This window comes from Colletotrichum phormii, assembly GCF_030913505.1.
Source record: "Colletotrichum phormii strain CBS 102054 chromosome Unknown BDP81scaffold_10, whole genome shotgun sequence".
NCBI lineage: Eukaryota > Fungi > Ascomycota > Sordariomycetes > Glomerellales > Glomerellaceae > Colletotrichum > Colletotrichum phormii.
This window is the reverse complement of record NW_026851452.1, coordinates 1674045-1699907: the sequence shown is the minus strand read 5'-3', so window position 1 is coordinate 1699907 and position 25863 is coordinate 1674045. Positions and strand designations below refer to the sequence as shown.

General features: G+C 54.1%; 9 protein-coding genes and 1 non-coding gene across 10 annotated transcripts; 7 read left to right on the top strand and 3 right to left on the bottom strand.

Annotated features, from left to right (window-relative positions):
- Positions 1–338: 338 nt before the first annotated feature.
- On the top strand, positions 339–1535 carry BDP81DRAFT_320039 (Pex12 amino terminal region-domain-containing protein; the record flags this gene model as incomplete). The annotated part of the gene is made up of 1 exon (XM_060584492.1): positions 339–1535. One exon carries the CDS (start codon positions 339–341, stop codon positions 1533–1535), a length of 1197 nt encoding a protein of 398 aa, XP_060445528.1.
- A 906-nt stretch (positions 1536–2441) lies between these two features.
- Positions 2442–3687, bottom strand: BDP81DRAFT_461292 (uncharacterized protein; the record flags this gene model as incomplete). Its single annotated transcript, XM_060593752.1, has 2 exons — positions 2442–3575; positions 3649–3687. The coding sequence occupies 2 exons, from the start codon at positions 3685–3687 to the stop codon at positions 2442–2444; spliced, it is 1173 nt and encodes a 390-aa protein (XP_060445527.1).
- Positions 3688–4623: 936 nt separating this feature from the next.
- BDP81DRAFT_428639 (uncharacterized protein) lies at positions 4624–5736 on the top strand. The gene has a single exon (XM_060590441.1). It carries the CDS (start codon positions 4869–4871, stop codon positions 5346–5348), a length of 480 nt encoding a protein of 159 aa, XP_060445526.1. The 5' UTR covers positions 4624–4868; the 3' UTR covers positions 5349–5736.
- Positions 5737–7208: 1472 nt separating this feature from the next.
- Positions 7209–8068, bottom strand: BDP81DRAFT_30799 (uncharacterized protein). The gene has a single exon (XM_060583412.1). The coding sequence runs from the start codon at positions 7848–7850 to the stop codon at positions 7275–7277; it is 576 nt and encodes a 191-aa protein (XP_060445525.1). The 5' UTR covers positions 7851–8068; the 3' UTR covers positions 7209–7274.
- A 2031-nt stretch (positions 8069–10099) lies between these two features.
- BDP81DRAFT_319774 (Alpha/Beta hydrolase protein) lies at positions 10100–11518 on the top strand (the record flags this gene model as incomplete). Its single annotated transcript, XM_060584466.1, has 4 exons — positions 10100–10210; positions 10374–10417; positions 10506–11144; positions 11341–11518. 4 exons carry the CDS (start codon positions 10100–10102, stop codon positions 11516–11518), a joined length of 972 nt encoding a protein of 323 aa, XP_060445524.1.
- Positions 11519–12943: 1425 nt separating this feature from the next.
- BDP81DRAFT_319402 (NF-X1 type zinc finger protein) lies at positions 12944–16377 on the bottom strand (the record flags this gene model as incomplete). The annotated part of the gene is made up of 3 exons (XM_060584431.1): positions 12944–14165; positions 14222–15898; positions 15932–16377. 3 exons carry the CDS (start codon positions 16375–16377, stop codon positions 12944–12946), a joined length of 3345 nt encoding a protein of 1114 aa, XP_060445523.1.
- Positions 16378–17264: 887 nt separating this feature from the next.
- BDP81DRAFT_t172 lies at positions 17265–17345 on the top strand. Its single transcript has one exon. It is a non-coding gene; the product is annotated as a tRNA-Gly (tRNA).
- A 776-nt stretch (positions 17346–18121) lies between these two features.
- On the top strand, positions 18122–20278 carry BDP81DRAFT_428629 (TAM domain methyltransferase). Its single transcript, XM_060590440.1, has 9 exons — positions 18122–18528; positions 18604–18693; positions 18768–18809; positions 18868–19022; positions 19081–19118; positions 19179–19316; positions 19399–19647; positions 19739–19909; positions 19974–20278. Exons 2-9 carry the CDS (start codon positions 18621–18623, stop codon positions 19999–20001), a joined length of 894 nt encoding a protein of 297 aa, XP_060445522.1. The 5' UTR covers positions 18122–18528; positions 18604–18620; the 3' UTR covers positions 20002–20278.
- An 858-nt stretch (positions 20279–21136) lies between these two features.
- Positions 21137–22810, top strand: BDP81DRAFT_461287 (TAM domain methyltransferase; the record flags this gene model as incomplete). The annotated part of the gene is made up of 10 exons (XM_060593751.1): positions 21137–21175; positions 21228–21257; positions 21367–21457; positions 21528–21569; positions 21645–21799; positions 21871–21908; positions 21968–22105; positions 22173–22421; positions 22489–22659; positions 22723–22810. The coding sequence occupies 10 exons, from the start codon at positions 21137–21139 to the stop codon at positions 22808–22810; spliced, it is 1041 nt and encodes a 346-aa protein (XP_060445521.1).
- A 1339-nt stretch (positions 22811–24149) lies between these two features.
- BDP81DRAFT_449872 (sphingoid long-chain base transporter RSB1) lies at positions 24150–25261 on the top strand (the record flags this gene model as incomplete). Its single annotated transcript, XM_060592458.1, has 2 exons — positions 24150–24463; positions 24532–25261. 2 exons carry the CDS (start codon positions 24150–24152, stop codon positions 25259–25261), a joined length of 1044 nt encoding a protein of 347 aa, XP_060445520.1.
- Positions 25262–25863: the final 602 nt, after the last annotated feature.

Genomic DNA, 25863 nt, shown 5'->3' with positions numbered 1-25863 from the left:
GACGCTCCGGCGCCGCTGCACTGGCTGCCACACATGCTGACCAGTGACAGACGTCGCTGATAATCGGCCGGCCGAGCTCTCCTCTCCAAACCTGGCCCGGCACGCGGCCCAAATCGCCTCGGCTCAAAAAACATCCCAACCACGGGCCCGGCTCCAAGTCTCGCAACCTACAACCTTACCAATCCGACGATACCCTCAAAATAACAAACGACAAACGAACCGAACCTCACGATACCACTCACAAAAGCCGCCATTCTCTCCCACACAACCCATCAATTGAATCATCACCTCCCCAACCGCGCGCACGCCGCAGCGCAAATGCACAACACCTCTCCAAAATGAACTCCCCATCACCATCACAACCCTCCTCCTCCTCGCCATCAACCCTCCCCTCCTCGCCCTACCCCTACGCCTCCGCCCCAGACATCATCCGCGCCCACCAGAAAGACGCCTACTACAAAGGCCACCTCTCAAACACCCTCACCTCCCTCCACCGCCTCCTCCTCGGCGCCCGCTCCGCACACTCGGCCACCGCCCTCCACAGGCTCTTTGCAGACACCTTATACCTCGGCCTCACCACCCTCCCCGGGAACCGCACCCTCGGCGAAGAGTACTGCGACCTCGTCCAACTCCACGTCGGCACCGACGACGACCCCTCCGGCGCCCTCCCGACCCTAGCCCGCCGCGCATCCTACATCGCGACATCCGTCCTCCTCCCCTACATCGCAGGCCGCGCCCTCCCCACCCTCCGCCCCCGCCTCCGAACCCTCCTCGAACCGTCCTCCTCTTCGAAATCCCCCTCAAAACCAGCATCCACAAAAGAAGCGATAAAAGCCTACCTCTCCACAAACCTCCCCTCCCTAACCTCCGCAGCGCCCCTCCACGCAGCAACCCTCGCAATCTTCTACTTCACGGGCACCTACTACGAGCTCGCCAAACGCGTCCTCGGCCTCCGCTACGTCTTCACCCGCCGCGTCCCCGACTCCCCCGACCGCGCAGGCTACGAGGTCCTAGGCGTCCTCCTCGTCGCCCAGCTCGCCGTGCAATCCTACCTCCACATCCGCTCCACAATCTCCGATCTTTCCTCCCAAGCAGCGGCAGCAGCAGCACGCACGCAGGCCGCCTCTACTACATCTCTGCTAGACGTCTCCCTCGACGCAAACGCCTACGCAGCAAACACGGGCCTCCTCCTCACCGAGACAGGAACGCCAGGCGGCAACGGCACAAGCAAAGTCGACATCGCCGCCGTCACGCACACGCCCGTCGTTCCCGCAGATGCCTCTTCCGGCGGAGGAGCAGGCGAGCCCGGCGCGCGCTTCGATCTCAGCGACGAAAAGACAATGGCGTACATCTCGGGCGCCGCGCAGAGGAAATGCACACTCTGCCTGGAAGAACTCAAGGACCCGTCCGCGACGCAGTGCGGACATGTGTTTTGCTGGACGTGTATCGGGGACTGGGTGCGCGAGAAGCCAGAGTGTCCGCTGTGTAGACGGGAGGCTATGGTGCAGCATATCCTACCCTTGCGGATTGCTTGATTTCAAGAGTGATGTGACAAAGCGTCAAGGGTCACTTTGCAAATATGATAGTCACGTTGTAAACACTGACCATGTATATGACTTGGTCCATCTTTTAAACTACCAGCGCATTTACAGACATTAAGAGGGGGGGGGGGGGGGGGGGGTTGTGGCATTTGTACACCTACGAAAATTCTATTGATAATGGACACATAGGCTCGGGAGGGGAAACCTCTGATGAACGACCCAAATGGTGGGAAGCATTCTGCGTTACCAGATTTTGTACGAAGGCAAGAAGATGAACAAGAGAGATATATATACCATAGAACTGAGGCCACGCAACTTCAACCCTCCTTTCTCTTCTTTCCCCCATCATCATTAAGTCTCCTTCAAACCGAACAGTAGTTCCTACTTGAACACAGGCAAAGAGGAAAAAAAGACGGAAAGAAAAAGTAATTCAGAATTCGCCTAGTCGAAACCTCGTACGTACCACACACGCCCAAATGGCTCGGTGAATAGGCTCGAAGACCAGCTAAGAGCACGTGGACGTAGGTTTGGACGAAGAGGCAACGGCGTGCTTATTCGGAGCAAATGGGAATAAGATAAGGAGACCGACGCGTCGACCAAAGAAAAGAGTAATATCCGATATGTCACGGCCAAGCCCCCCCTTGCCTATCTCCCTTGGTCCGTTTCCCTTCCGGGTCATTGATGGTTTCCGTCCATCTTGTAGGTATCATGTGCCAGAGTGCCTAGCATGGGAATATGAAACAAGAAGTAGAAGAAAACAAAAAAAAAAAAAGCAAACAAAACGACGCTCGATAACTCCGTTGTCCTTTATGAGTTTACCCTTGGATATCCCGTCCGAGCCGTAGAGCGGCCAACCCCTCGAGAAGAACAGCATCATTGTGTACACATCAACCAGCAGTTTCAGGCCTGAAAAAGTACAATCTCGCCGCGGTCGTTACGCCTCATGCGCAGCGAGCGCCAGAGCTCCTTCTCTTCTGAGAGTTTGCCGAGGCCGTCTCCGGAGGAGCTGCGCTCGCGGTGGAAGCGCTTGAGGGCCTTGTTCATGCTGCAACCGCGCTCACTCTCGGGGCCCTTGTTGATAAAGGACAGGAACAGGTCGGCGCGCGGGCGGTAGACAACCATCTGGCCCTCGTCGTCACCATCCTCTCCCTTCTTGCTGTCGCGGGAACCGGGTCGGTACTCGATCAACTTGGGAGCCTTCTCGCCGTCTGATCGGTGACGGCTGGAGGAGTGCTTCTTGACGGACGAGGAGACCTTGCGTTTCTTGGTCTTGGACTTGGTGCCGTTCATGTTCAACAGACCCATGAGGTTGCTGCCGATACCGCCCTCCTTCTTGTGCTTGGAAGACTTGGTCTTCTTCAGCGGGCTAGCCGGTGCGGCGACGTCGCCTCCGGAGAATTCTGGCGAAGGGGGAAAGACAGGGCGCGACATCATGCGGTTCAGACCGCCCGTCAGGCCGGAGTGAGCCAAGGTTGTAGGAGGTGCGTCGACCATCATTTGGTCAGTGTCGACATGGAGACGCTTGCGCTTCTTGTCCTTCTTCTCGCTGCCGTCCTTCCTTCTTCGCTCGTGCTTCGGAGCTGGAGTCTCAAAGCCCTGGGGAATGGCCCCAGTGCCGTACTGCACGAGGGCGCCCGGATCCTCATCAACCATTGCTCCTTCATCGTCCAGATAGGCCTCGGCCTCGTACTCGTAGCGCACCAGCTGTGTCTCCTCGTTCGGCTCCTTGGCACCCAGGGCAGACGCATTCGGCGTCGCTGATGGGTCGAGAAAGTCAAAAACGTTGACGTGACCCTCGGCAGCTGAGGGAGGTGTTGGCGCTTCGGGGAGAAGGTCGGCGGGGGAGTTGCCATTATCGCTAGCCTCGTAGGGAAAAGATTCGAACTCGGCATCGGGGACGTCCTCGACGTATGCGTGTTGAGCCATGTCGTGCTTGGGGGCGAACGCCTGGTTGTTGTTCGTCTTGCTCTTCTTATTGTTGTTCTTTTCCTTGTAGAGAGCACCTTGGTATTTTTGGGCCTCGCTCATACAACTCTGTTCGCCGCCGAGTCAGTGCCATAGTTCATAGAAGTGACTAGAACAGCCAGTGGGAGCTGATGCTACTAACCGTGTGGCTGCGATATTCAGTTCCAGGGAAGTAGACCATGCAATCGATGCAGGTGTAAGTGGCTCCACGACAACGGTTTCTGTGGGGATCGAGCTTCTTCTTGGTCATAACATCACCACAGTTCTGTGGTGGAGGAAGAAGACAGGTCAGTTATGTTGCGCAGGAAGTATTCGAGAGGTTATTGCATTCTGTTGTGTTTGGAGAGGGTTATATGGTATTGTATGGTTATGGTCTGGGAGGCGAGGGAGGGACGGGACGAGACACTGGCTATTAAAGACGGCATCCAAAGGGGAAGTGGAGGGGGGTTTGTTTCTGTTGGAGGGGTGTGTGTCTGCGATGTCTTGCCATGTGTGGGAGGTGTGATAGGTGTGGTGTGAGGATGTGATGTCAGGCCCCCGAGTTTATAATAAGACGACATGGGGATCTTCGGGGGGGGGGGTACCGACGGGGGGAGGTACGGAGAGGTAAGTAGTAAAGGGGGACCCTGGAAGACGGGATCATGGGGAAGGGAAATGGAAGCAAGAGAGAGATACGGAACGAGAGAAAGAGGGCGGCGACGGCTTACCTCACACGAAAAGGACACCATGGTGAAGGGAGCGACGCTGTATGATGATGTGTTGGTCTTGCGATGGGGGTCTCTATTGGGCGCGAGGGTTGGGCAGAGAAGGGTTCTGACTGGGTCGCGGTTTTTGACGGAGGTGAATGGGGAGGGTCGATATGGGAGGCGACGAGTGCGAGCGTCAGTGTCTTTTGGTTGGCGGTTGTGGACGGTGGATGGTGGTGTATGTCGGTTTGTAGAATGCAGAAGCAGGACGTCGCCTTACTGGCCGGGACTGATGGGCTCGGGGATCGTCGAGAAGCGGACTGCAATGCAAGCCGGGACGTGCCTTGTAACCAGGAGAGAGGGGACAGGGCAGAACGAGACCAAGACGGGACTCTCTTTTTTTTTTTTTTTTTTTTTTTTTTTTTTTTGTTGTTGGAGGATTTGGGGAAGAGTCCAAGAGTCTGGGAGCTTTGAAAAGCGGAGTGGTGAGACGTTGGTAGTCCGTCGCGGCTGTGCGAGAAACTAGCGGGTTTGATAGACACAGCCCGAGAGGTGGGTGGTGTGTGTATGTGTGTGAGAGTGAGGGTTAGAGTGAGAGTGAGATGAGTTAATGAGGTGCTTGGTGGAAGCGCCGCCGGTCGTACTCGTGTGTGTTGTGGAGTGAGCTGTAGTATGGATGGGAATGATAAGAGATGGCGAGATGATGGGCTCTCTCTGTCTCTCGGCTTGGTCGGGGGAAAATGGAGTGAGCACTGAGAAGGAGACCAGAAAGAATCAAACTTCAGAGTTCAGCTTGAGATGTCAGGGGCTCCTCTCCGTGTTGGTTTCGCGTCTCAAATACGCAGCTGTGCCGTCGATCTCCAATGTTGGAATCCCTTATTTGGAGGGGTCCAAGGGGGCGCGTTTGGTCGGCAGGGGTGGCAGGGGGAATGGAGGGGTGAAGTGTGGTGTTTCGCGCTTCAGGTTTTGTGTTGGAAAAGTAATAAAGAGAGACCGATGGCAGACTCAAAGTGAGAGAGAAAGCGAGACGGGGAAAAGTGTAATGAGGAACGGGCAGCAGGAACGCAACACAATCTTGTCTGTTCCCCAGAAGGAAGCAACTGATCCAGAAACGGTCCGTAACAATGGAGCGGCAAGAGCGCAAGAAAGCGACTAGTGACTGCGAATTCCTGAACCTCTGCTGAATGAATACAATCTGAGAAGGTTTGAGCTGAGCTGGGGGCCAGGGTTGGTCGCGCGGGAGTGTCGTGTTGTGGTTATGACTTTTTTTGGTGGGTAGAGAGGATGGACGAGAGCTGATGGTGGCGTGCCGAATCGAGGGGCAATGGCGCAGAGACTTTGGTCCCAAAGTTACCCAAATGGCAGATGGCGGCCGTGCTGTGAATTATTGGATTAATGCTGAGATTACTTTGGGCTCTCGTCCGAACCGACTGAAGCTTTGCGCGTGCCGAACAGTTGGATCTCTGGTCCACGGATGAAGTTGGGAGAGAAAAATTATCAAGTAAGGTAGAGATGAGTGTGGTTGAGAGCTGGCTGCACTGCAAATTCTACGCAAACAAAGTGGAATCGGCCGAAACTTTTCGCAGCGAATTTTTCTTTACTTTTTTTCTTCCTTCTCCCACCCTTGCCTTTCGTCCCTTTCGGATTTGGGCCCCTCCTCAGATTCTTTTCGCGTGGGGACTTGGGGACTGGAGACTGGAGTGCATCTTTCGGAAGTGACTGTCAGGTTGGGCAGCTTGACATGTTGTTTCTAGATCCACGCCCACTCCCTCCAGGGTCGACAGGCGGTATCCCAGGGGAACAAAGGTCATTCAGCAACATTCAATGGTCTCGAGTGGCCCATTGGACCCCAAACCCAGCTGATGCGCCTCTATCATTGGCTTGTCTGCTGATAGCAGATCGTCTCCAGCGATCCAATCATGATACCTGAGTTTGGGACGGTGGGGGTGGTTACATCCGTCCGCCTCACTCCAGTCTCTTGCGGGAACATGGACGCTGGGCAAATCTGGAGATGTTCACTGCAAATGCAGTCCCTTACCTGATGGTTGAATGGTCTCCAGTGTACGTAGAGTCCCTTCTCAATGCTGCGATGTCGCTGGAAAAGTCCCTTCTGATTCTGCTGTTGTAGACCGCCCCCCCCCCCATTTCTTCATAAGGCGAGACCAGGTGGAAATAGAGGAACGTGGGTATGCAAAGTTAATAACCTAGGTACTAAACTTGTGGGTTCATATCTGCTAATGACGGGACTCTAGCTGATTCGGCTGTAAGATGTGCTTCTGCCCTGAACCTACCTACGCAGGCACCTACACTAACTCCCTCACCTCACAGTGACACGTAGTACGCTATGCATCGCCGTTCGGCCTTATATCGTGAACTAGGAAGTGCGCGGCTTCGCATGGGTACGAAGTACGGAGTAAAGGCATCGCCAGTAAGGGAACATGGGACCGACCCGGCGGGGCTGTTGATCTCGGGCGGTAGCGTAGTCTCGGTCGCCAGAGCTGGCCTGTCTTTCACTCTCCCCATTCCCGCCCTGCCGCGGTTTCACGGGAGGTGACGAGAAACCCTTGCTTAGCAGACGACGACTCAGGGGCCGAGAAGAAGTCGAAGAAAACGGGTGGTGCTTCTGCTTCTATTCTGGGCACCTCCGCAGAGAGAAGAGCTTCTGCATCTTCTTCCATGACCAGGGTGGTTCAGCACGGCCACGGGTGACAAAACCCCTTCAACCTTGCGTCTTCCTGCTGTTCTGACTCCTGCGGACAAGCAGCATCATGCAAGACCAGGCGAGGCCGGGGGTCGGACGAGACCATACTCACCAGAGTGACCAGACGAGATGTGCCTGCCCCTATCCGTCTGGATGGCATTGGATGCCGCCGCGAATCAAAGGAGATGACGACGACGACGGTCCCAGAGGGACGGAACGGCTGCTGCCGCCGCGTTGGGCCTTGACCTAGCATTTCCCACAGGGCCGTCACATCGTCCTCTGGTACGTTGATTAGCGGGCTGCATGACGGGCCCCCGGTTGCAGTGCATCGCCGATTTGCCCAAGACGAGATATATTTTCAGCGCCCTCCAAAGCGCGCGTCTAAGTTGACGAGCAATCCAACGGCCAGCGTTGGTGACGGGTTGGTCCATGCCATTGGCGGCTGTGGGTGCTAAGAGCTTCCGCTGCTGCATGTAGGCACGTAGGGTGACTACAATAGTAGAGGAGCTGTTCCTGATCCTGATGCCGTTCTTTGCGGAAGGTTCGTGGCTTTGCTGCTCGTACCTCGTAGAGGCTGGTCTTTACCCGAGAAACGGATCGCTTGCTGCTTGCCGGAGATCCTTCGTCGTTGCTTTTGCGTTGTTGGAACGGTCTCCTCATGCACACGCCCTTGCTTCGCCCTGGCCCCCGGCGTCTCTGGGCAGTAAACTGACGCAAGGCTGGGAAAATGTGATTTCCAAGTACTCGTGGTACTACTGTATCCGTAGAGGGGCCGAGATGTGGATGTCGAAATGACTTGCAGAGCTTTTGCAAAGCATGTTTGCTCTGCACTGCATGCAATGCGAGGCGGGAGCGAATGGGAAATCCTAGGTCAAACGCTGCAGCTGGAGAGAGCTTGCCATTCGTCAAGAAACATATCATGTTGTTCCACGCCAGTACTCCGTAGACGGTATTCATGATCCCTCAAGTCAACAGCAAGGAGGCCGAAGCCCGCCGGAGGGACGCCAAGCTCGCGGTCAAGCTCAAAGGTCAAGTCGAACCTTGGACGGGGCCAAGACATGACCATTGAAACCCATACTCCGTACCCACCTGTACCTTGAGGTAGCCAAAAGTAAAGCGTGGAAGTCTCACCTGTCCTGTTTTATTCTGGCGCGGCATCTGGATGGCTCGGAGACCCCAATTCCTCTGGAATGGAAGACGTGGTCCCCCGCTGTTGTGAAAGACGATGTGCAATGAGCTGTGGGCGGTGGACGTACAAGTATGTTCTTACGTAGACGGTAGGACGGTGAACGGTGAGGTGGATGTTGACAGCTCGTCTCCAGCTCCACTTCAAGCCACGAACGCCTTTCATCGGGAAGCTCCCATCGCCGTCGTTGCTTCCCCCTTTCTTGCCGGGCTTTACCCAATCACCGGTTCCCGCTAGGTCATCCCACGACGCACCTGGTGGTCCCAGATGAAATACTTTCTACTGTACGGAGTATTAGGGTAATATGGAAGTACCTCTTCATCTTGATACTTTCAAAGCAGCAGGAGCAGTCCGATAGGTCACGCGTGCAAGCTACTGATGTAATGTAGGATTGCTTCCCGTCACTAATTCGTCTAGTTCAACGCCAGAAAGCGGTGACATTCGCACTGATCGCCCCCCTGAGCTACTTTATCCTACTGTGTAAGTTCCAACCTATCTTACACCTTGCAAAGCCTGCAAAGGTGCAAACCAAGCATCTCCTCATCAAGGCACACGGCTGTCGATGAAGCTTCATGCAGGGAGATCGAGTGGTGTCTATTGCTGCTTCATGCTAGTCGCGTTTTACACATAAACACAATGATACCACACACGACCCCGAACGCGTTTGCTCCCGTCGCAGTGAGGCATTGCCGACCTATCATTCCCGTACTTGTTGCTCGGCCATCTCATAAGCTTTCAAAGAATTCAATCCTCGCTTTTATGCTTCCGTCACAGTCTCACTTGCTCCGAACCTAAGGACGGATATTAAAGCCATTATTTCTCGGACGTAACTCAAAGTAGAAACGGATGGCGGAAGTGGAAGTCACATCGGACTCGTCGCTTCGTTTCGTTTGTTAGCACCTATCAAGTTTGAACTACCCACCATCATTACCGATCGCATCGTATCGCATCGCACATCGTATCTCTTGACTCTCTCCCAATTCTCACATTGATTATTACCTCCGCCACTGAGCTCCATCCGGCAAGCCTTTCTCAACTTGCGATCCTTGTTTGCCGTGCTCCTCCGAAAGCAGCCCTGCGGCCTACCACCAAATCAGGTCACCTGCCGCATCGACAAGCCTCAGGAGACCCGCCACAACTTCTTAGCCCCCTCTTCCCCCCAACATCATCCCACGATTCAACACCAAGACTGGACACCACGGAAATTCATACAACAGTGCCTATCCGTGTGTGTCTGCATTGAACCGCCGTCCGCAGCCACATCTCTTTAGTAGACAGCCATCGGCCATCCATCCCGGCCGCACGGCTGTCAGATCCCGCCCCAGCACTGCTCCCTCCTGACCTGCATCATGCGGCCTTGCTAAAGACAAACCGCACCACCACCATCACCACTACTACCACCACCTTCAATCCCACCTCTCACGCCGTCAATACCATCCTCCATAGCATAGCTGGATATCGACCTTCCTGCGCAAACACCTTAACTGCCGCTAGATACACCTAGCGGCATCTCACAAACGGCACGTCTGTGGATACTGACACATCTGACTATCGACCGAATACACAAATCAGCTTCCCGATCCTCGCTTTCGTTTCGACTAGCAACCTCTTTTTCTCTTTCCCGCGTCTTTCCCGCGGCCAGGGTTCACCACCCTTGTTCGTTCGTCCGTCCGCGTCCTGCCCAGACGATCCCAGTACCAGGTCCAGGTCCGTAGTCGCCTCATGCCGACAATCGACTACGCCTAACACGCACTCGGTACCCGCTCCCCTCCAATCTACCTACCGAGGTACCTACTTTCCGCTAGCATCGGCCTCCACCGCCTCCGCGACCAAGGGCCAAGGCAAGGCTACTCCGCTCTCTCCTGGACTCTGCACCGCTCTCTCTCTTCGCTTCGGGCCTTACCTTCCCCATCAAACAGGCCCATTCCTTTCTGAGGGCTCGCCGAACGGTCCAGCAGCAATACGAATATAATTTTCCTCCGCCTTTTCCCTCTCGCCCTGCCCACGATTCTCTCGAACCATGTCCTCTTCCGATTTAGCATCGCCGTCCTCCAACAGTTACCTCGAGCAGACGGCGTCTATGCTCAGTACTATTGGCGCGTACATGCGGCTACCAGCCATAGCCTCGACGGTATGGCCATTCCCGCCTCCTCGTCCTACGGGCTACCCATCTTCTCACACCGATATTTTAACCTTCCTGTCTGCAACCCCTCCTCTTGGGCCTTCGCCCGAGGTCGTGCCTCGACTGCCTCGCCTCGCTAGTGCTGCAGGCTAACTCGTCTTCTTCTACCTAGGGTATCGCAGCTGTCTTGACTAGCCTCCTCTACTTCAAGCAAAAGTAGGTCCCTCCACCCTAATGTCCATGTGACACTTCCTTATCCCACCCTCAGCAAACAGACTGACTGACTTGTGCTGTGCCGCTCTAGAGCTCTGATCTACCCCTCGCATATGCCCGCAAACTCTCGAACCGATGTCCCAAGACCCTCACAGTATGGCATCAAGGATTTCGAAGAACTCGTCATCCCCACAAACGATGGCGAGAAGCTGTCGGCATTCTACATCCGCGGCCCGCGTGGTGGAAAAAACTCCAATGTCACCATCCTGATGTTCCATGGAAACGCGGGTAACATTGGCCACCGCCTGCCAATCGCCCGTATGCTTATCAACTTTATCGGCTGCAACGTATTCATGCTCGAGTACCGCGGCTACGGCCTATCAACAGGAGAGCCAGACGAATCCGGTCTCTTCCTAGACGCGCAAACCGCCCTCGACTACCTCCGATCTCGCGCAGAGACGAGCAACCATAAGCTGATTGTTTACGGACAAAGCTTGGGCGGCGCTGTCAGTATCAAACTGGTATCCAAGAACCAAAAAGATGGGGACATTGCCGGCCTGATCTTGGAGAACACCTTCCTCTCCATGCGCAAGCTAATCCCTTCCGTATTGCCACCGGCAAAGTACTTGACGCTTCTCTGCCACCAGGTCTGGCCAAGCGAATCAATCATTTCCAGCATCACATCCGTGCCGATCCTGTTTCTCTCTGGTCTCCAGGACGAGATCGTACCGTAAGTGCCGTGCAACCCTTCCTTCCCGCTTCTCCTACACCATATGATGATCGCAAGTCACCACCCACAAAATATGAGTCCTTCGGGACGCTTGATTTGAATTTTACGACATGGAGTCTGATATGGTTTTCTCTACACCGGCTTTTTTTTTTGCGTGTCTCACATGTTGCCTCTTGTAGACTAACACATGTCTTAGACCCCGTCACATGCGCCAACTTTACGAACTCTCTGCCGCGCCCTCCAAAACTTGGAAGCCCTTGCCCGCAGGCGACCATAACTCGAGTGTTTTGGAGGAGGGTTACTTCGAAGCCATCTCGGACTTTCTTGGCAATGTCACCGGCGTGACAAGCAAGGAGGAGAAGCAGCGCCTCTAGGACGAGCACTTGCTAACCGAGAAACGGTTTCAACAGCACGTGGCTCAAATACTAGAGGCAGAGGCAGTCCGGCAGTCCGTCTTCACCGGCGTGTCTCGCCGGCTCCATTGCAGGAGTTCATCCACGAAGGACAACGAGTAGATATAATGCCCCCTTGTCGCCACACATGAAGGCGCCGATCACCTGGATACACTGCGGCAACAGAAGAAGCATGGAACGGAGAAACAGTACGCGGCAGCGGGTGATCTTCCTCTCTAAACCACCTTTTTGGTCCTTCAAGAATGATACCCCCCGCTCCCATGACGGACCGGGATGCGACAGCATATCTTAGACGCAACATAAATATAATGAAGCAATGAGTACGAGCAGCCAAGTAACCAGTCAAGATGTGAGGTTTGGAGTGAGGCGATGGTGGCATGCTGATCTGAACGGGGGTTGGCCATGTCTTCAACGGGGGTTTGAGGGCAAGGGATGCCAGGCTGTGTAATTGCCCTTTGGCAGATAACTTTCATCCCCACGAACAGCACTGAGGTCTATTGACAGTCACCGGCCTCGAACTTCATTCCGTCCCGCCTTCCCCTTTCTGGGTACCGTCAGACGTCTGGCAAACGTCAAACGTCAAATGTCCAAGTCCGGGTCGCCGGGGAAAAGGGGACGATCTGCGGAATGATGCTCGACGGCCAGGAGTTTATCACGATCGCCCGGAACTGGGGTCAACCTTGCTCCCTTTCTCGCTCGTAAGAGCGGGGATATCTCCATGACACCTTTCTCCGTCTTTTGTGCCAGCGACGAGCTGAGTTCGTCGGATTTGGGGAGAGGATAGGATAGGACGGAACCGGGTCAGGGTTTGTCTTCGTTTTCGGGGGCTGCGCTTGTGTCCCCGTCCATCCACCCGCGGCTTTCTGTAAGTGTTTCTCTGACGTGGCAGAGAATTGGATGTGAGATGTCGCGGGGTTCATGGGGGTAAGAAGGACTGGAGGGGGGAAGAGGGGGCATGGCTTATCGTGATGGACGGGGAAGGGGGGGAAGATGGTGAGAACCATGGCGTCACGTCCTACATTGAAATCACGAAATTCATAACATTTGTGGCCCATCTTCATGTTTCATTGCTCGGGGGTTTTTTTTTCCTCTTCACGGTTTTCATGTTTTCTTTCATATAACGCTATTGTATCCTATTTTCGCTGGTGATAAACTGGAGAACCTGATATCCCACGTCATCCGTCTATCCTCCATAACAAATGTTTGCCTTTCCGTCATTGCCTTTCAGACACATCATCACAACCACAAGGGAGGTGTGGAGAAGCAAGGCGAACAACGCTGCAAGCTCCGCCATGCCAAGCCTCTCCTTGTTTGCATCCAAGATCAAGAGACCAGAAGTTCACAACTTCCTTGGCCGAAGCAAAAACTTGCGCGCCGCGCCGCGCCTCACTCATCGCTGTCAGCGGCAGCCTCCCAGTCATCCGCAACAGAGTCCTCGACGACCTTCTTGCGCGCCAGCTTGGAGAAGCTGACGAAACCGCTGGCGGGACGCGCGTCGGCGGCGGGCTTGGGCGCAACCATCCTACGCTGTGCCGCGGCGCGGCCGACGACGGCGTTCCACCCGCCGCTGCTGCCGTTGGCCGACGTCCCCTCGCGGCGGAGGACGTTGAGGCTCGTGTCGGCGTGGACCATTGTCGCGGCCGCGGCGATGCCGTCCTTGGTAACGGTCTGCACGACGAGGGGTTTCAGGGACGCGAGGGAGGACTCGATAGCCGAGGGGGTGGTGCCCCATGAGGTAACGGGAACCGCGCGGATGAGAATCTCCTCCGATGGGAGGAAGGCGGTGGTGAAGGAAAGAGTGTTGTAGGCCTTGAGGTGGTTGGCGAGGGCGGACTCGACCTCGTCAATGGTCAGGCCGAAGCGTGGGGCCGACAGGAGTAGGGCGTTGAAGGGCTCCGGTGCCGACGCTGCGGTGGCCGCCGCTGATGATGCTGCGGCTGCGGCTGCTGCTGTCTTGACCGCGTCGGTGCGGATCTTGACGCACTGCGCCAGCGTCTTCTTCGGTGCGGCGACGAAGCGCGGCGTCTTGAAGATGGAGACGTGGCGATGCGGCTCTGGGTCCTGGCTCTCTGAGTCAAAGCCGAAATCCTCGGCAAGAGCGTGCAAGAAGGCGCGCTGGAACGAAGGCATAGGCTTGAAGCGCAGACGCTTCTCGGAAGCTTCCGAGGCGAAGACGCGGAACTCGCGCTCCTGGTTCTGGGCCCAGGTGTGAGAGAGCTCACGGAAGAGCTTGAGCGTCGTGTCCGAGTAAGGGATGTGATCGTCATTGTGGTCCGGGTCGACATTAAGAGCGACAGCGAGGCGCTGGTTGCGCTGGAGACGGAGGCACTCGTCATCGCACTTCAGGACGTCGCGATCCGGAGTCGGGTTGGTCTTGGTGGCCATGCACTTAACCTCCTTCTTGCGGTGCTGACAGTCGCAAGTGATGAAGGTCTTGCTCTGGCACGGCCGGTCTTCCTTGCACGGGTAGGGAGCGTGGCATGAATCCTGGCACGAGTGATCGCAAGATTTCCGCGTCTTGCCACAGGACTGGGCGCAGTGAGAGCCGGGTATATCAGCATCTTCGCATTCGCCAGGACCGTGGCACTCTTTTCTACATGTGTGGGTACTGCATTCTGGTCAGTACATGTGACAACAGTTGTGTTGGACATCTATGTTACTTACCCGCACTTGAGCTTTTTACCACAAGGCAGACCGCATCGAGCCCCCTCCAGCCAGCAAGGCCGGTTCTTCATCCTCTGCTTGCCGCAGATGCATGCTTTCTCTACCAAGAAGGGACACTTGGGACAATCGACATCGTCGGGATGGCAGTTATGCTTCACCGTGGGGTGGCCACAAGGAGGTGCTCTTCTGCAGTCGAAGCGGCATTCAGGGGGCCTGGTTCCACACGGCTGTGGAGGTTGCAGGACAGTCCTGCCGCAGGCACAGCTGATCTCCTCGAAGACGGCTTCGAGGCAGCTTGGGCATGGCCCAGCGTGGCAGATTTGCGAACACTGGTGAGTTCCACACTTCAGTGTCCTTCCGCATACGCGGAGGCAAATGTGTTCTGCCTCCACCTCGTCCGGAGCCTGCTGCTGTCTGTGCTTCCTCCTGGCGGCCTGTCTCTCGATTGCCTTCTTCTCTCCTGTGCAGCAGCGCTCTCCACACTTGTGACGACTGCAGTTGAGCTGGGCCTGGCAGACCTTGAAACACATCGGAGTCGCGATCTCTCCCTGGTGGCAGAGAGACCTGCTCACAGTACGGGTGCATCGACAAGAAATATCCTGCTTCTGGAAGCATGGATTACAAGGACCGCTATGACACGTATCCATGCATTGGTGACCGCAAAGAAGGGTCTTGTCGCAGGTCTTCTTGCAGTGGGGGATCTTGTCTTTACAAGACTGTCTCGGCTGGTCGAGGAGCTCTTCCAACGGTGTCTTACCACAGGGGCAATCAAGGACAACATCTGGAGCCGACGGGCAATGAGCCGGCACCTCGTCCTGCGAATGACAGGTCTTCTCACAATCATGAATACCACAATCGTATTTCCTCCCACAAGTCGCTCCGCAGTCGAATGAGCCATCAAACCAGCTGTCCTCAGAAACATCCTCAGAATCCGAGCTGGAGACCTGGCCAAAGTTGAATGACATCTGAATGTCGTCGCGGCGATCGCAGGGGATTTCTTTGTGCTCTTTTCCGCAATAGCATCTTGCCTGCACGGGAATCTCGCAGCTTCCGCATAAGCCAGAGTGGCAAGGGGTAGCGCAGAAGTGCTCGCCGCAAGGCAGCAAGTCTCCGCAGATCTCCTTGCAACTCCATCCGTTTCCATAGTCCGTCTCGGTGCACCGCTTCGTCACTTCGTGCTTGCCACAGAAGCATGACTGTGTGGGCCCCATGAGGGTGCATGGCGGGCATGGGCCGGCGTGGCATTCGAGAGGGCATGGATGCGGGCATGTTGCTCTGGGCTTTGAGCAGGTCTGTCCACAAGAGTGAGGAGGAAGACCAGGAACATTTCGAGGGTTGATGTCCTTCCCGCACCAGCAGTGGTAAGCACTCGGCTCCTCGGTTAAACTAGAATTGCAGCCGGGGCAGCGCCAGGAGCGAGTGTCGTCATCCTTCTTGAGCTGGCTCGTGAACCATTTCTTGACGCAAGAAAAATGGAGCACCGTCCAGCATAGCCCGCAGGACCATACTCGAGATGGCCGCAGCACTTCACTGGAGCAGATGACACACTCATACTGGCCGTTGCTGATATCCTCATGGATGCGCGTGGGCAAGTCTGCAGCTACAGATTTTGGTGCCAAAGGATACTGCGGCTTCCTTTGCTTCGGGGCAGCTTGTTTGCTGACGATATCAGTCAGCCTATGTTTGAGAATGTGGCGAATATCAACGTACCCTCTGTGGACAACAGGCTGCCCAGGAATGAAGTCCGGGGCGTCTGCACTCAGTCCTTGTGCATCCGACGCGGTTGAATCCGCGGCGGTCGTCAGACTGCCTCCAAATGTTCGCTGAGTTCCCGACACCATACCACCTCGGACCGCTCCACCTCGCCGGCCGCCCCGATTACCACCACGGCCGCGGCCTCTCCTCCCCGATCCTGATGGCTCTGATTCGGGTGCATTATCTGTTGAAATTTCAGGAGCCGGTGCTGACTGAGCTTGGTTCCGAGGTTGAGGATTAGCATTCCTGCCGCCACCTCGCCGGCCACCACGGCCGTTGCCTCCGTCTCCTCTCCCTCTTCCTGACCTACCTCGACGGCTTGGCTGAGAACCTCCTCCAGCCGACGAGCCCACTTGGTTCTGCGTCTGGGTTTGGGTCTGTGTTGCACCACCGTCCGACATGTTCGACACTCTAGCTGGCGTGATGATGTGATGATGTGTTGATGAAATCGTGAGTGCGCTTTTTGAAATACAGCGTCTTCGTACAGGTGCTGCCAGAATAGGCGGCGGAAGTAAACCAAGAGGCCTCGCGCCCTCGCAAGAAAAGGAGAACGTGAAAGGAACGAAGTGAATTGAGATCTAAGATTCCACTTCCACTCGGTACCCGGACCTGGGGAGGCGACTTTTAAAAGGGATTCCGCAACAGAGAAAGTCCAAGACTCTGATGGAGTGAAGTCGACGGGGCGGACTTAAGCGTTCGGATGAGTGGACCCGCTAAAATTTTAGGAGAAGGTCCCTTTCCGGGCTTGGACCCGACAGGTGTAGGTGGCGACTGCCACTGTTCGCCCGCTGTAAGGCTGACAAAACAAGCAGGAGGTTACCACCTCACCTACATGCAAAGCCCGGGCCAGTCACTATGAGTCACCATCAACCGTTCCTGTGGCTCGGATCTGCCGCCAGCTAAGACAAAATTAAGTTGACTCAATGATTAATTGTATTTTGCAGACTGCAGTCATGTTTCGTGCAGCGTTAGACCGCTTTGGGATATCATCCGCTGTCTTTTCGCTGGTTGGAGATCATGTTTCGTCGCAGGGCAAATGGCCTCAGTGGATACGCTGTGTGCTTCTGCACCTTGCCTCTTGCAAGTCGAAATTGAGTCGGTAGTTTGTCTGAATTCTAACCCATCAAATTATCAAAACACAGGCTTCTCAAGACACGGGTGCCTCGAGACCTCGGGATTCAGAGAGCGAGCTTGAACGTCTCGTTTGCCTCCCCACTTGCTACGGATTGTTGCGCGCGGCCGCCCCTGAGCGCCTCCATAGGTCTGCCAGGCCCCAAGATTTTAAACAGCGTCGATGGTTTAGTGGTAAAATTCTCCGTTGCCATCCAGCAGCGTCGGGGAGCCGGGGGTTCGATTCCCCCTCGACGCAGTCTCTTTCTCTCGGCACCCTGGTGCGGGACGCCCAATTTTGCCCTTTTTGTCTACTTTGGCTCGGCGTTGATAGTAATCCTTGTTTAGAAATGATGCACGGGTGAGTAGGGAGGCAAACGTTGCCATATTGGCGAACCGCGTTTGCAGCTCCGACCTGCGCCGGGTCAATGTTTTGCTGCTTCAATCAAGGATGCTATACTCGAGCAGCACGTCGTCTAATGCCGAAGGCTTGAGAATGGATTGGTAAGTGTTGACAAGGACCTCCTCGGTCGATAGACAACGTACCTGATATATGCTCAGTCGGACTGGATTATTACTGAAGCATCTACTTTGTTTAGTGAAGATGGCTTGTTCCTAGAGCCTGAAATGAGCAGTATAATAAATAGGCCGCTTCAGGAGAAATGAGCATGATTCTGTCTAATTGCGCAACGCGCAAGATGTTTCTCACGATTGTTGAAGAAACATGAGGCCTTCCTGCCCAGTGTCAGCTCTCACAATCAAATGCGCCGAATCGATAACTTGCATCTAGAACCACCTAGCAAACTAGACAGAACAATGGAATGAATGGGAGGGGTGGATCGGGGGCCCAGGCCTGCCTCTATCTCCATGCATCACAACGAAATCAAGTGAAGAGTCCGGTCCCCTGGCGCCTTCGCTTCTGGGGTTGCTTGGAGTGCCGGTGTTCTGATTCGCCTGTGCCTTGGTTCATATCCACAAGAGAACCAACCCCTGTAAGTGAGCAGTGAAGGCAGCATCGCCGTCGACGTGCATGATGCAGGTTGGTTTGCTCTGTTGGTTTTGGGGGGTTCCAACGCCAAAGAGGAAGATTGGAAATGATTGACCATCCAGGCGCCTGTCTTTCGTTACAAAACCCCAAGAAGTTCCGTTTTCGACATTTCATCTACTCGTACCTATGATTTTCTTTGCGGAGGTTCGTTGAAGAGACCATCAGACGGAGCCTGTTTGACGTTGCGATATTTGTCGTCGCCCGTGCTGCATTTTACAAGCAGCTCCACATCTCACATCATCCTTCCTGCTTAGCATCCCGCGCACTCATGATGTGGGAGGCATATCAAGTCATCGCTGCCGACGATGGGGTATGGACTGAACTCAACTGGTCTCATGAGAAATGTCAGACTGACGCAGAACGGAAGGAAATAGACGAACGCTGTGAGATTGAGGCAAGCCTCGGCTAATCGCCCCCCCCCCCCCCCCCCCCCCCCCCCCTCGATGCCACGAGTTAACGGTGTTCCAAGGCATAGCCTCATCCAGTATGAGCATCAGTCAATCGATTTTGGGATACCGAATCGAGAATGGCAGGACTTACCACCGATACAAAGATGGCAGTGAGCTAGCTTTCGTGTCCTTACATGGCACAATGGGGTAACAGATTCCTGGCTGACAACTACGGTGTAATCAGAATATGTGCTCCCGAACGACGAGTCGGAAAGTGATAGACTAGGTTTGCTTCACGGCTTCCCTCCTCTTACCAAAAGGCAGTCGCTAAACATCTGGACTAGACATGCAGCACGAGATATTTACCTACACTATCGGCGGTAGACTGGGACGGGCCCCGCCATGCGATGTAGATGCCAAAGTTGGGCGTGTCCTCGACGTGGGAACTGGTACGGGCATATGGGCCATCGACTTTGGTGAATTGCATCCCGAGGCTGAGGTATTCTGACCAATTCTACATCTGTCGTGGCCAGCTCCTTACTCGATGTTGCAATCAGGTCTACGGTGTTGATCTTTCGCCCAATCAGCCAGAATAGTAAGAGCCAGCGGGTGTGCAATGACGTCTTTTTTATACTAAAATGTCCTTCGAATGCAGTGTGCCGGAAAATGTGAGATTCGAGATTGACGACGTTGACGAAGACTGGACATATTCGAAACCCTTTAATTATATCCACAGTCGGTTCATGACTGGAGCCATCAACAACTGGAGAAGGTTTTTCGAATCCGCTTACGAGTAAGCTCTGACTTTCTTCTAATCTTCTTCACATTTCCGAAGACAGCGACCAAGAAGTAACAGTCTTTTTCTCTCTTCACAGTCATCTTACCCCTGGCGGATGGTTTGAAGTCCAAGACGCCGATATCAACCCTCAATCCGACGATAATACCTTCCCAAAGGACTGCGCATTAGCTGAATACGTCGAGCTCCTCCAGAGCGGCGCGGAAGCCGCGGGATGTGCCTACGTCGACATCACAACGCTCGCGGATCTCATGACCGAGATCGGTTTCGTGGACGTCTCGATCCAGATGTACAAATGGCCCATCAACGGATGGCCAAAAGCAGATAGGTAAGCTTTATACATATATACCGCCCCTACAGCATCCATCTTTGACTAGAAGAGGCATTTTTCTTGGGACTTGAGTACTAAGGCGAACTAGGTACAAGAAATTGGGTCTCTGGACGCAGGAGAACTTTGGCAGTGCACTTCAGGGGTTGTGCATGGCTCTCTTCACGCGCGTCCTTGGGTCGTCTCGGGCTAGGGTCGAGGGTTTTCTTATTGATGTGCGCCATGATGTGAAGAATAGGGATCACCACGCTTACTTTCGAATGTGAGTTGCCAGCCAGCCCTAATGGTAGCTGCTGTACGTCCGTTTACTAACGATCGTTTGCAAGATACTGTATGATAGGGCGGAGACCATAGAAGGGTGAAGTCATATACATCCACTTTCTTAGGTATGACAACGAAGGAAAAGGCTGTAGATATTGGAGGCACTGTACATACGCAGCTATGAGGCAAGACTTATTACCTCTTTCCTACGATCAAGATAAATCTTCCGTTTTCCTGGTTTTCATAGCTTCGGTTTCTAAAGATTGGCTACGGTAGATAGGCACAACGGGGATTGCTGAAAGGCGCAACTTTTGAAACCAAGATTTTTGCAAAGATTAATGCACTCATGGTCCACTGATTCGAGATCAAGGTCGTTCAATTCAACAGGCGCAAACCCACACTGCGATACCGCTGAAATGGCTAACTCTGACTTGGCAAAGTACCGAATGCCTTATGAGGGGCTGCTGCGTCAGGAAAGACGGCAGCCAGGCAGTGAATTCAGATAGGTCGTTTACACTCGAAAAGGCTTTTCTCTCACGGCTTGCTGGAGGTATTGAGACTATGTTGCGAGTTTCTTCTAGAGACAACAAACATCTAGCGTGACCCACGCGTGCAAGGAACCTTGGCAATCGACTTGAACTTGCCTCGTCAATTATCGGAGGAGTTTCCCTCAGTAGACAGAGTGCTTCGTTTGAGTCCCCATGTTTATCACAAATGCAGGCAGGTGGACAGGTGACAATCCGGACGGGGGCCCCAAAGACGGAGCATCTGGTTGGCAAGGGTCCCGGGGAGCGCGGGATGTGTTCGTCCTCCTTCCACAAATTGCTTCCCGGGCAGTCGCAAAAGCTGCAGCGGGTACAGAAACCGAGTATTTCATTCGCTTGAGGGATTTAGAGCTCCACATTGTGCCGCTGGAAACAGGGGAAAGAGACATCTCGCCAGTCTCTGTTGGTTGCATCTCTTCAGGCCAAGGAAAGAGGGGTCACAGATGCAGAGTTGACCGGTCATGTCTCTTGTCACAAAAAGAAGCGACCTCCCCGTCAGGTTTCTATCTCGCTTTCCAGGTTTCTTTTTTCTATAGTCTGTGCCGGACTCAATACTTAGTTGAGGTTTCTTACCACATTATTGGGCCCGGAAACGCGCAAGAGAGAGAAGACAGACCCTTACTCCCACCGAAACTAATCCCCCGTGTAACGAGGCATACTTGATCACAGACTAGGGCGTTACCATGGCTGAGGTTGACCACGAAGTCGTAATTGATGCTGAGGTATTTCTTTGAATATCCAGTTCATGTAACATAAATACTTACATGCTAAAAGGAGTCTGATCACAGTGGATATGAACTTGAGGTAAGTTGGATCGTAGTACTCATACGAGCCCAGTCTCTCGCCATCCGGCTTAATGAAGGCAAAACAGCATGGAGCTTTGGTCTTTGGCTGATTTAATTCGATGGCTTAGAGCGTGGCATCTTCGACGACCAGTCTCGCTGCCTCCATTCTTGATTATCGCATCGAGAATGGCCGGACATATCACCGATATAAGGACGGAAGTGAGTTACAACTCACTGGATGGTTATGAGATCCTGAATCAGGTAATACTGACCAACTTTATCCAAATAGAATACGGCATGCCCAATGACGAAAAAGAGTCGGATCGGCTAGGTACGCTACTATCTTGCAAAACTCCAACGTCAAGGTTGCGCAGCCGGGATTGTTCTTTCTAACAAGTTGATCTAGACTTGCAGCACGAGATTTGCCTCTACACGTTTGATGATAGACTCGGATTGGCGCCACAATGCGACGAGACCGCAAAGGTCGGACGAGTGCTTGACATCGGAGCTGGGACTGGGAGCTGGGCTATGGATTTTGGTGACTTACACCCCGAGTCCGAGGTACGTTGCAGCCTGGCCCAGGTTTGTCGTAATGGAGTGGAAGAGAGCTTGACATCTAACTCAATGTTTAGGTGCTGGGTGTTGACCTCTCGCCTGTACGCGCGGACTTGTATGAGACCCTTCTCTCTATTGGCACATCATCTTCCGAATGCTAATGAGCAGTTCCAGCTTACCTCCGAATGTCAGGTTCGAGGTTGACGATGTGGAGGAAGACTGGACTTTTTCGCAGCCTTTCGAGTATATCCACAGCCGGTTCATGACCGCAGCTATTAACGACTGGGATAAGTACATCAAGCAATGCTATGAGTGAGGTTTTTTTATTTATTTAACGAAAACCTTCCTCCTGTTGAACTCCTTGTACTGATCGAAACAGCAATCTTACCCCTGGTGGATACCTAGAGCTCCAAGAAGCCGAGGTCATGCCTAAATCTGACGACGACATGTTGCCCAAAGACTCTGCGATCATCAGATACGTCAACATGCTGCAGGAGGCTTCTGAAATGTCGGGTCGCGTGTTCGTTCAGGCGCCCCCGCTGAAGAACAAGATGATTGAGGCTGGTTTCGTCGACGTTGAGCTCCGCGTCTTCAAATGGCCTCACAACGACTGGCCAAAGGATGAGAGGTAACTAACATACAGAGTTCAGATAACATAGGAATAGAGGGAGATAAATACTGACGGACTCGACTAGATACAAGACGCTCGGCTTGTGGACGCTGGAAAATTTCGGTACTGCACTCGAAGCCTTGTGCATGGCCGCTTTCACCCGCGTGCTCGGCTGGACGCGCGACGAGGTTAATGTCTTCCTCATCGACGTTCGCAACGACCTCAAGAACAAGAGCTACCACGCGTACTGCCCTGTGTAAGTGCCGTCTCTTCCGTGAAATTATTTCGTTGCTTCGAGGTACTGATAAGAAAAAAACAGCTACTGCATCACTGGTCGCAAGCCGGAGAAGGAGAAGACCCCGCCGGTTCCCCAGGAGGAGACGGAGGCAGAGGAGGGAGCGCAATGAATATACGGAGAAGTTGGTGGCAGTCAGCAGTCAGCAGGGTTCTGCAGTCGTAGGTATAAGAAACCCCATGGTTGATGAGAAGATGCTTCTGTCCTGCAGACCACCCTACGTGGAACGATTCGAATCTCTCACAGCCATGAAGGATTTATTAATATCATGAAGACAACGAGATTGATTCCGATCCTCTGCCCCGGGGCTTCTAAGGGGAAGGTAACCACTTGCCTTGTTATTGATTGTGAAGCAGCCGCACGTGTACCCAGCGCCGTGACGGGGAAACGATCCAGACACACATGTGGTGGTCTATCTGAGTGCGCGTTGAGCAGCGGTTGTGAGAACCGATGGTAAGGATCCCGAGACATGACTGCGCGGCAATGAAACCAACGAGACTCAATGCAGGCCCTAATTAGTTGGTCAAGTTTGCAGTCGGATCTAAGTGCTTGCATTCGGATGGGGGGCTGAGGCGGCACGATGTTGGAGGAGAAGCGCGCCAAGGGTAGAGGCGCCGCAGTGGACTGCCCTGATCCACCTTCCGACGGTGCCTACGGAGAACCTGGTAAGTTGAGGTAGGCAGCCGTTCAACCCCCCCCCCCACGGAAAAGCCAACTAGCTTGGCGTTACGGTCAAGTCTGGTAAGCTTAAAAAAGGGATCTCATTTCAAGCATTCGTAAAAGAGGAGAACCAGATGAAGCTAGAGCAGAATATTGAATGAGGAACCTGGGGGACCTGGGGAACCGACACTGGGAACCGGTCCCCCGGCTCACCCAACCCAGTCTTCGGGTTACGGATGCCTATAACGTAGAAATCTATAGCGTTCTTTGCCCCGGCGTGTCTCCACTTTTCCGTGCGGTGCTGCGGTGCAAGACCGGCGAAGTTCGCTACTGCACTGCCACTTCCTATTGTTCCCCACCCGAAATAAGCAGAGAGCCCGCCAAACTTCTACCGCCGTTTCTAAACTTAGATCTTTTGGCGGTAGGCAGGATGCAGACACGGCCACACTACGGAGTACTACACCTATCACCAACAACTCTACTTTACGTACCTTACCAACTATCTGGTTAACCATGGAGGATCGTTGGGAGATTGTAATTTTATAACATTGGAACCAGGTAGTCGAGCTCAAGGCCACGATGTTTGCTGAGACATATAACTACGGTGGTACCGCCGTCATTCACGATGCAGTCGGGCTCTGCTGTGTTACTGTATCTCTCATCTCTAATACCCCTCAGCCTCGACGAGTGTGATCCTCACTCTAGAAATCCAACTTGATGCCCGTCCCGATCTCATCTTGACACTAAACCACTTACACCGACGACTCATAATCGACATCATACCGGCCATCATGAGTTCATCACCCTGCACGCTCGCGACGTGCGACGTCTCCGACAGCCCGTACGGCTACCGCCCAACACTTACAGGCAGCGCCGTCTTCGCTACCGTTTCAGCCCTCTGCCTGGTCATCAACGGCGCCGTCGCCGCCCGATCAACCCAACGACACGCCACAACCCCCTTTTCAGTCATCGTTACCCTCGCCTGCGTGCTTGAGCTGCTGGGCTGGGTGGACCGCATGGCCGGCTGGAGCGATCCCTGGGCCGTGTACCCTCTCCTGCAGAGCAAGGCCCTGCTTACCATTGCTCCCATCTTTGTCACTTCAAGGTATGTCTAGTTCCCCACGAGACCGTGTTAGTCTCAGCAGAAATCGGATGCTGATAACGCCTCGATAGTATCTACGTCTGCCTCGCACCAATGGTCCGGATACTAGGCACAGAACACTCCTTCATCAAGCCCGAGCTCTACTCCACCATCCTCCTCCCGCTAGACGGCCTCGCCCTCCTCCTCCAAATCGTAGGCCTCGGCATCGGCTTCCAAAACGTGCCATACACCCTCTCACCACAGGACTCGTACGCCCCCAACGACGTGGGCGCGAAAATCGTCTTGGCTGGTCTGGCCGTTCAGCTCGCAACCCTGGTTGCTGCTGGCCTGTCCCTCGCCTTCATCCTCCTCCGCGCAGCCCGCTCCTACCGACAATACGGCTACACGACTTTCCACCGCGATGTAGGCTACGTACCACTGACAGGCCGCTTTCGCATCTTCGCCGGCGCCGTGCCTTCCGCCATGGTCGTCCTGTTCGGCAGGATGTGTTTCAGGGTCGCCGAGTACGCAGAGGGCTTTCGGGGTCCGCTGACGAGGGGCGGTGGGGAGGGACTGTTTCTCGGGCTCGAGGGGTTCCTTGTCGGGTACACGCTCCTGGCGATTGTCGGGTGCCACCCGGCGCTGTTCCTGAAGGATGGGAAGATGGTTTCGAGGATTGAGTCGGAGTCGTTCGTCGGTATTGACGGTGTTGGGAGTACCGGCGGAAACGGCGACCACGAGAGGGATTTGGAGGAGCTGAGCAAGGTGTATCAGAGGCACCACGAGGAGGAGCAGAGGTTGTCGAGATTTGATCGTGTTTGAAGATGATACCCCCCCCCCTTTAAAAGTAGCGTGTTGTGATAGTCTTTAGTTCATCAGTGAAGGAACCTATGTGGAAATTACCTATTATGTCATTCCTGCATTGGTTTTTTGAGGCTCTCCCGCTCATCTTGGAATGTGGCAGCATGTATCGCATACTCCAAGTGCAAATCAACACTTTCACAAATCGGCAGGAAGTTCTTGTAGCTCATAGAGGAGAATAGCGATATTGCGGTATCTTACACTTATAGCAAAATTATAACTAAGTTGGATATCGCATCTCAGTAGCACAGAGTCTACAAAGTGAGAGAAGAAAGCCCCTACTCGACTTACAACAACAGACTAATTGCTGGTTGCTATTCCGAGTATATCAATCCATCTCATATACCTTTCCTATGTGTACGCATCTCTCTTCACAGTGTGCATATACTCAGTCGTCAACCAGACAAGCGTACGACCATGAGAGCTCCGGTAAGCTCCCCAAACGTGCATGGTAGTAACCACGATGGGTCTCGACTTCTACCTCGGCAACATGGGTTAGTTCTCCATCTAGGTGACATTTGTCGCCATATTCTACAACCCGAGACTCCGTCAAATCCTAACAC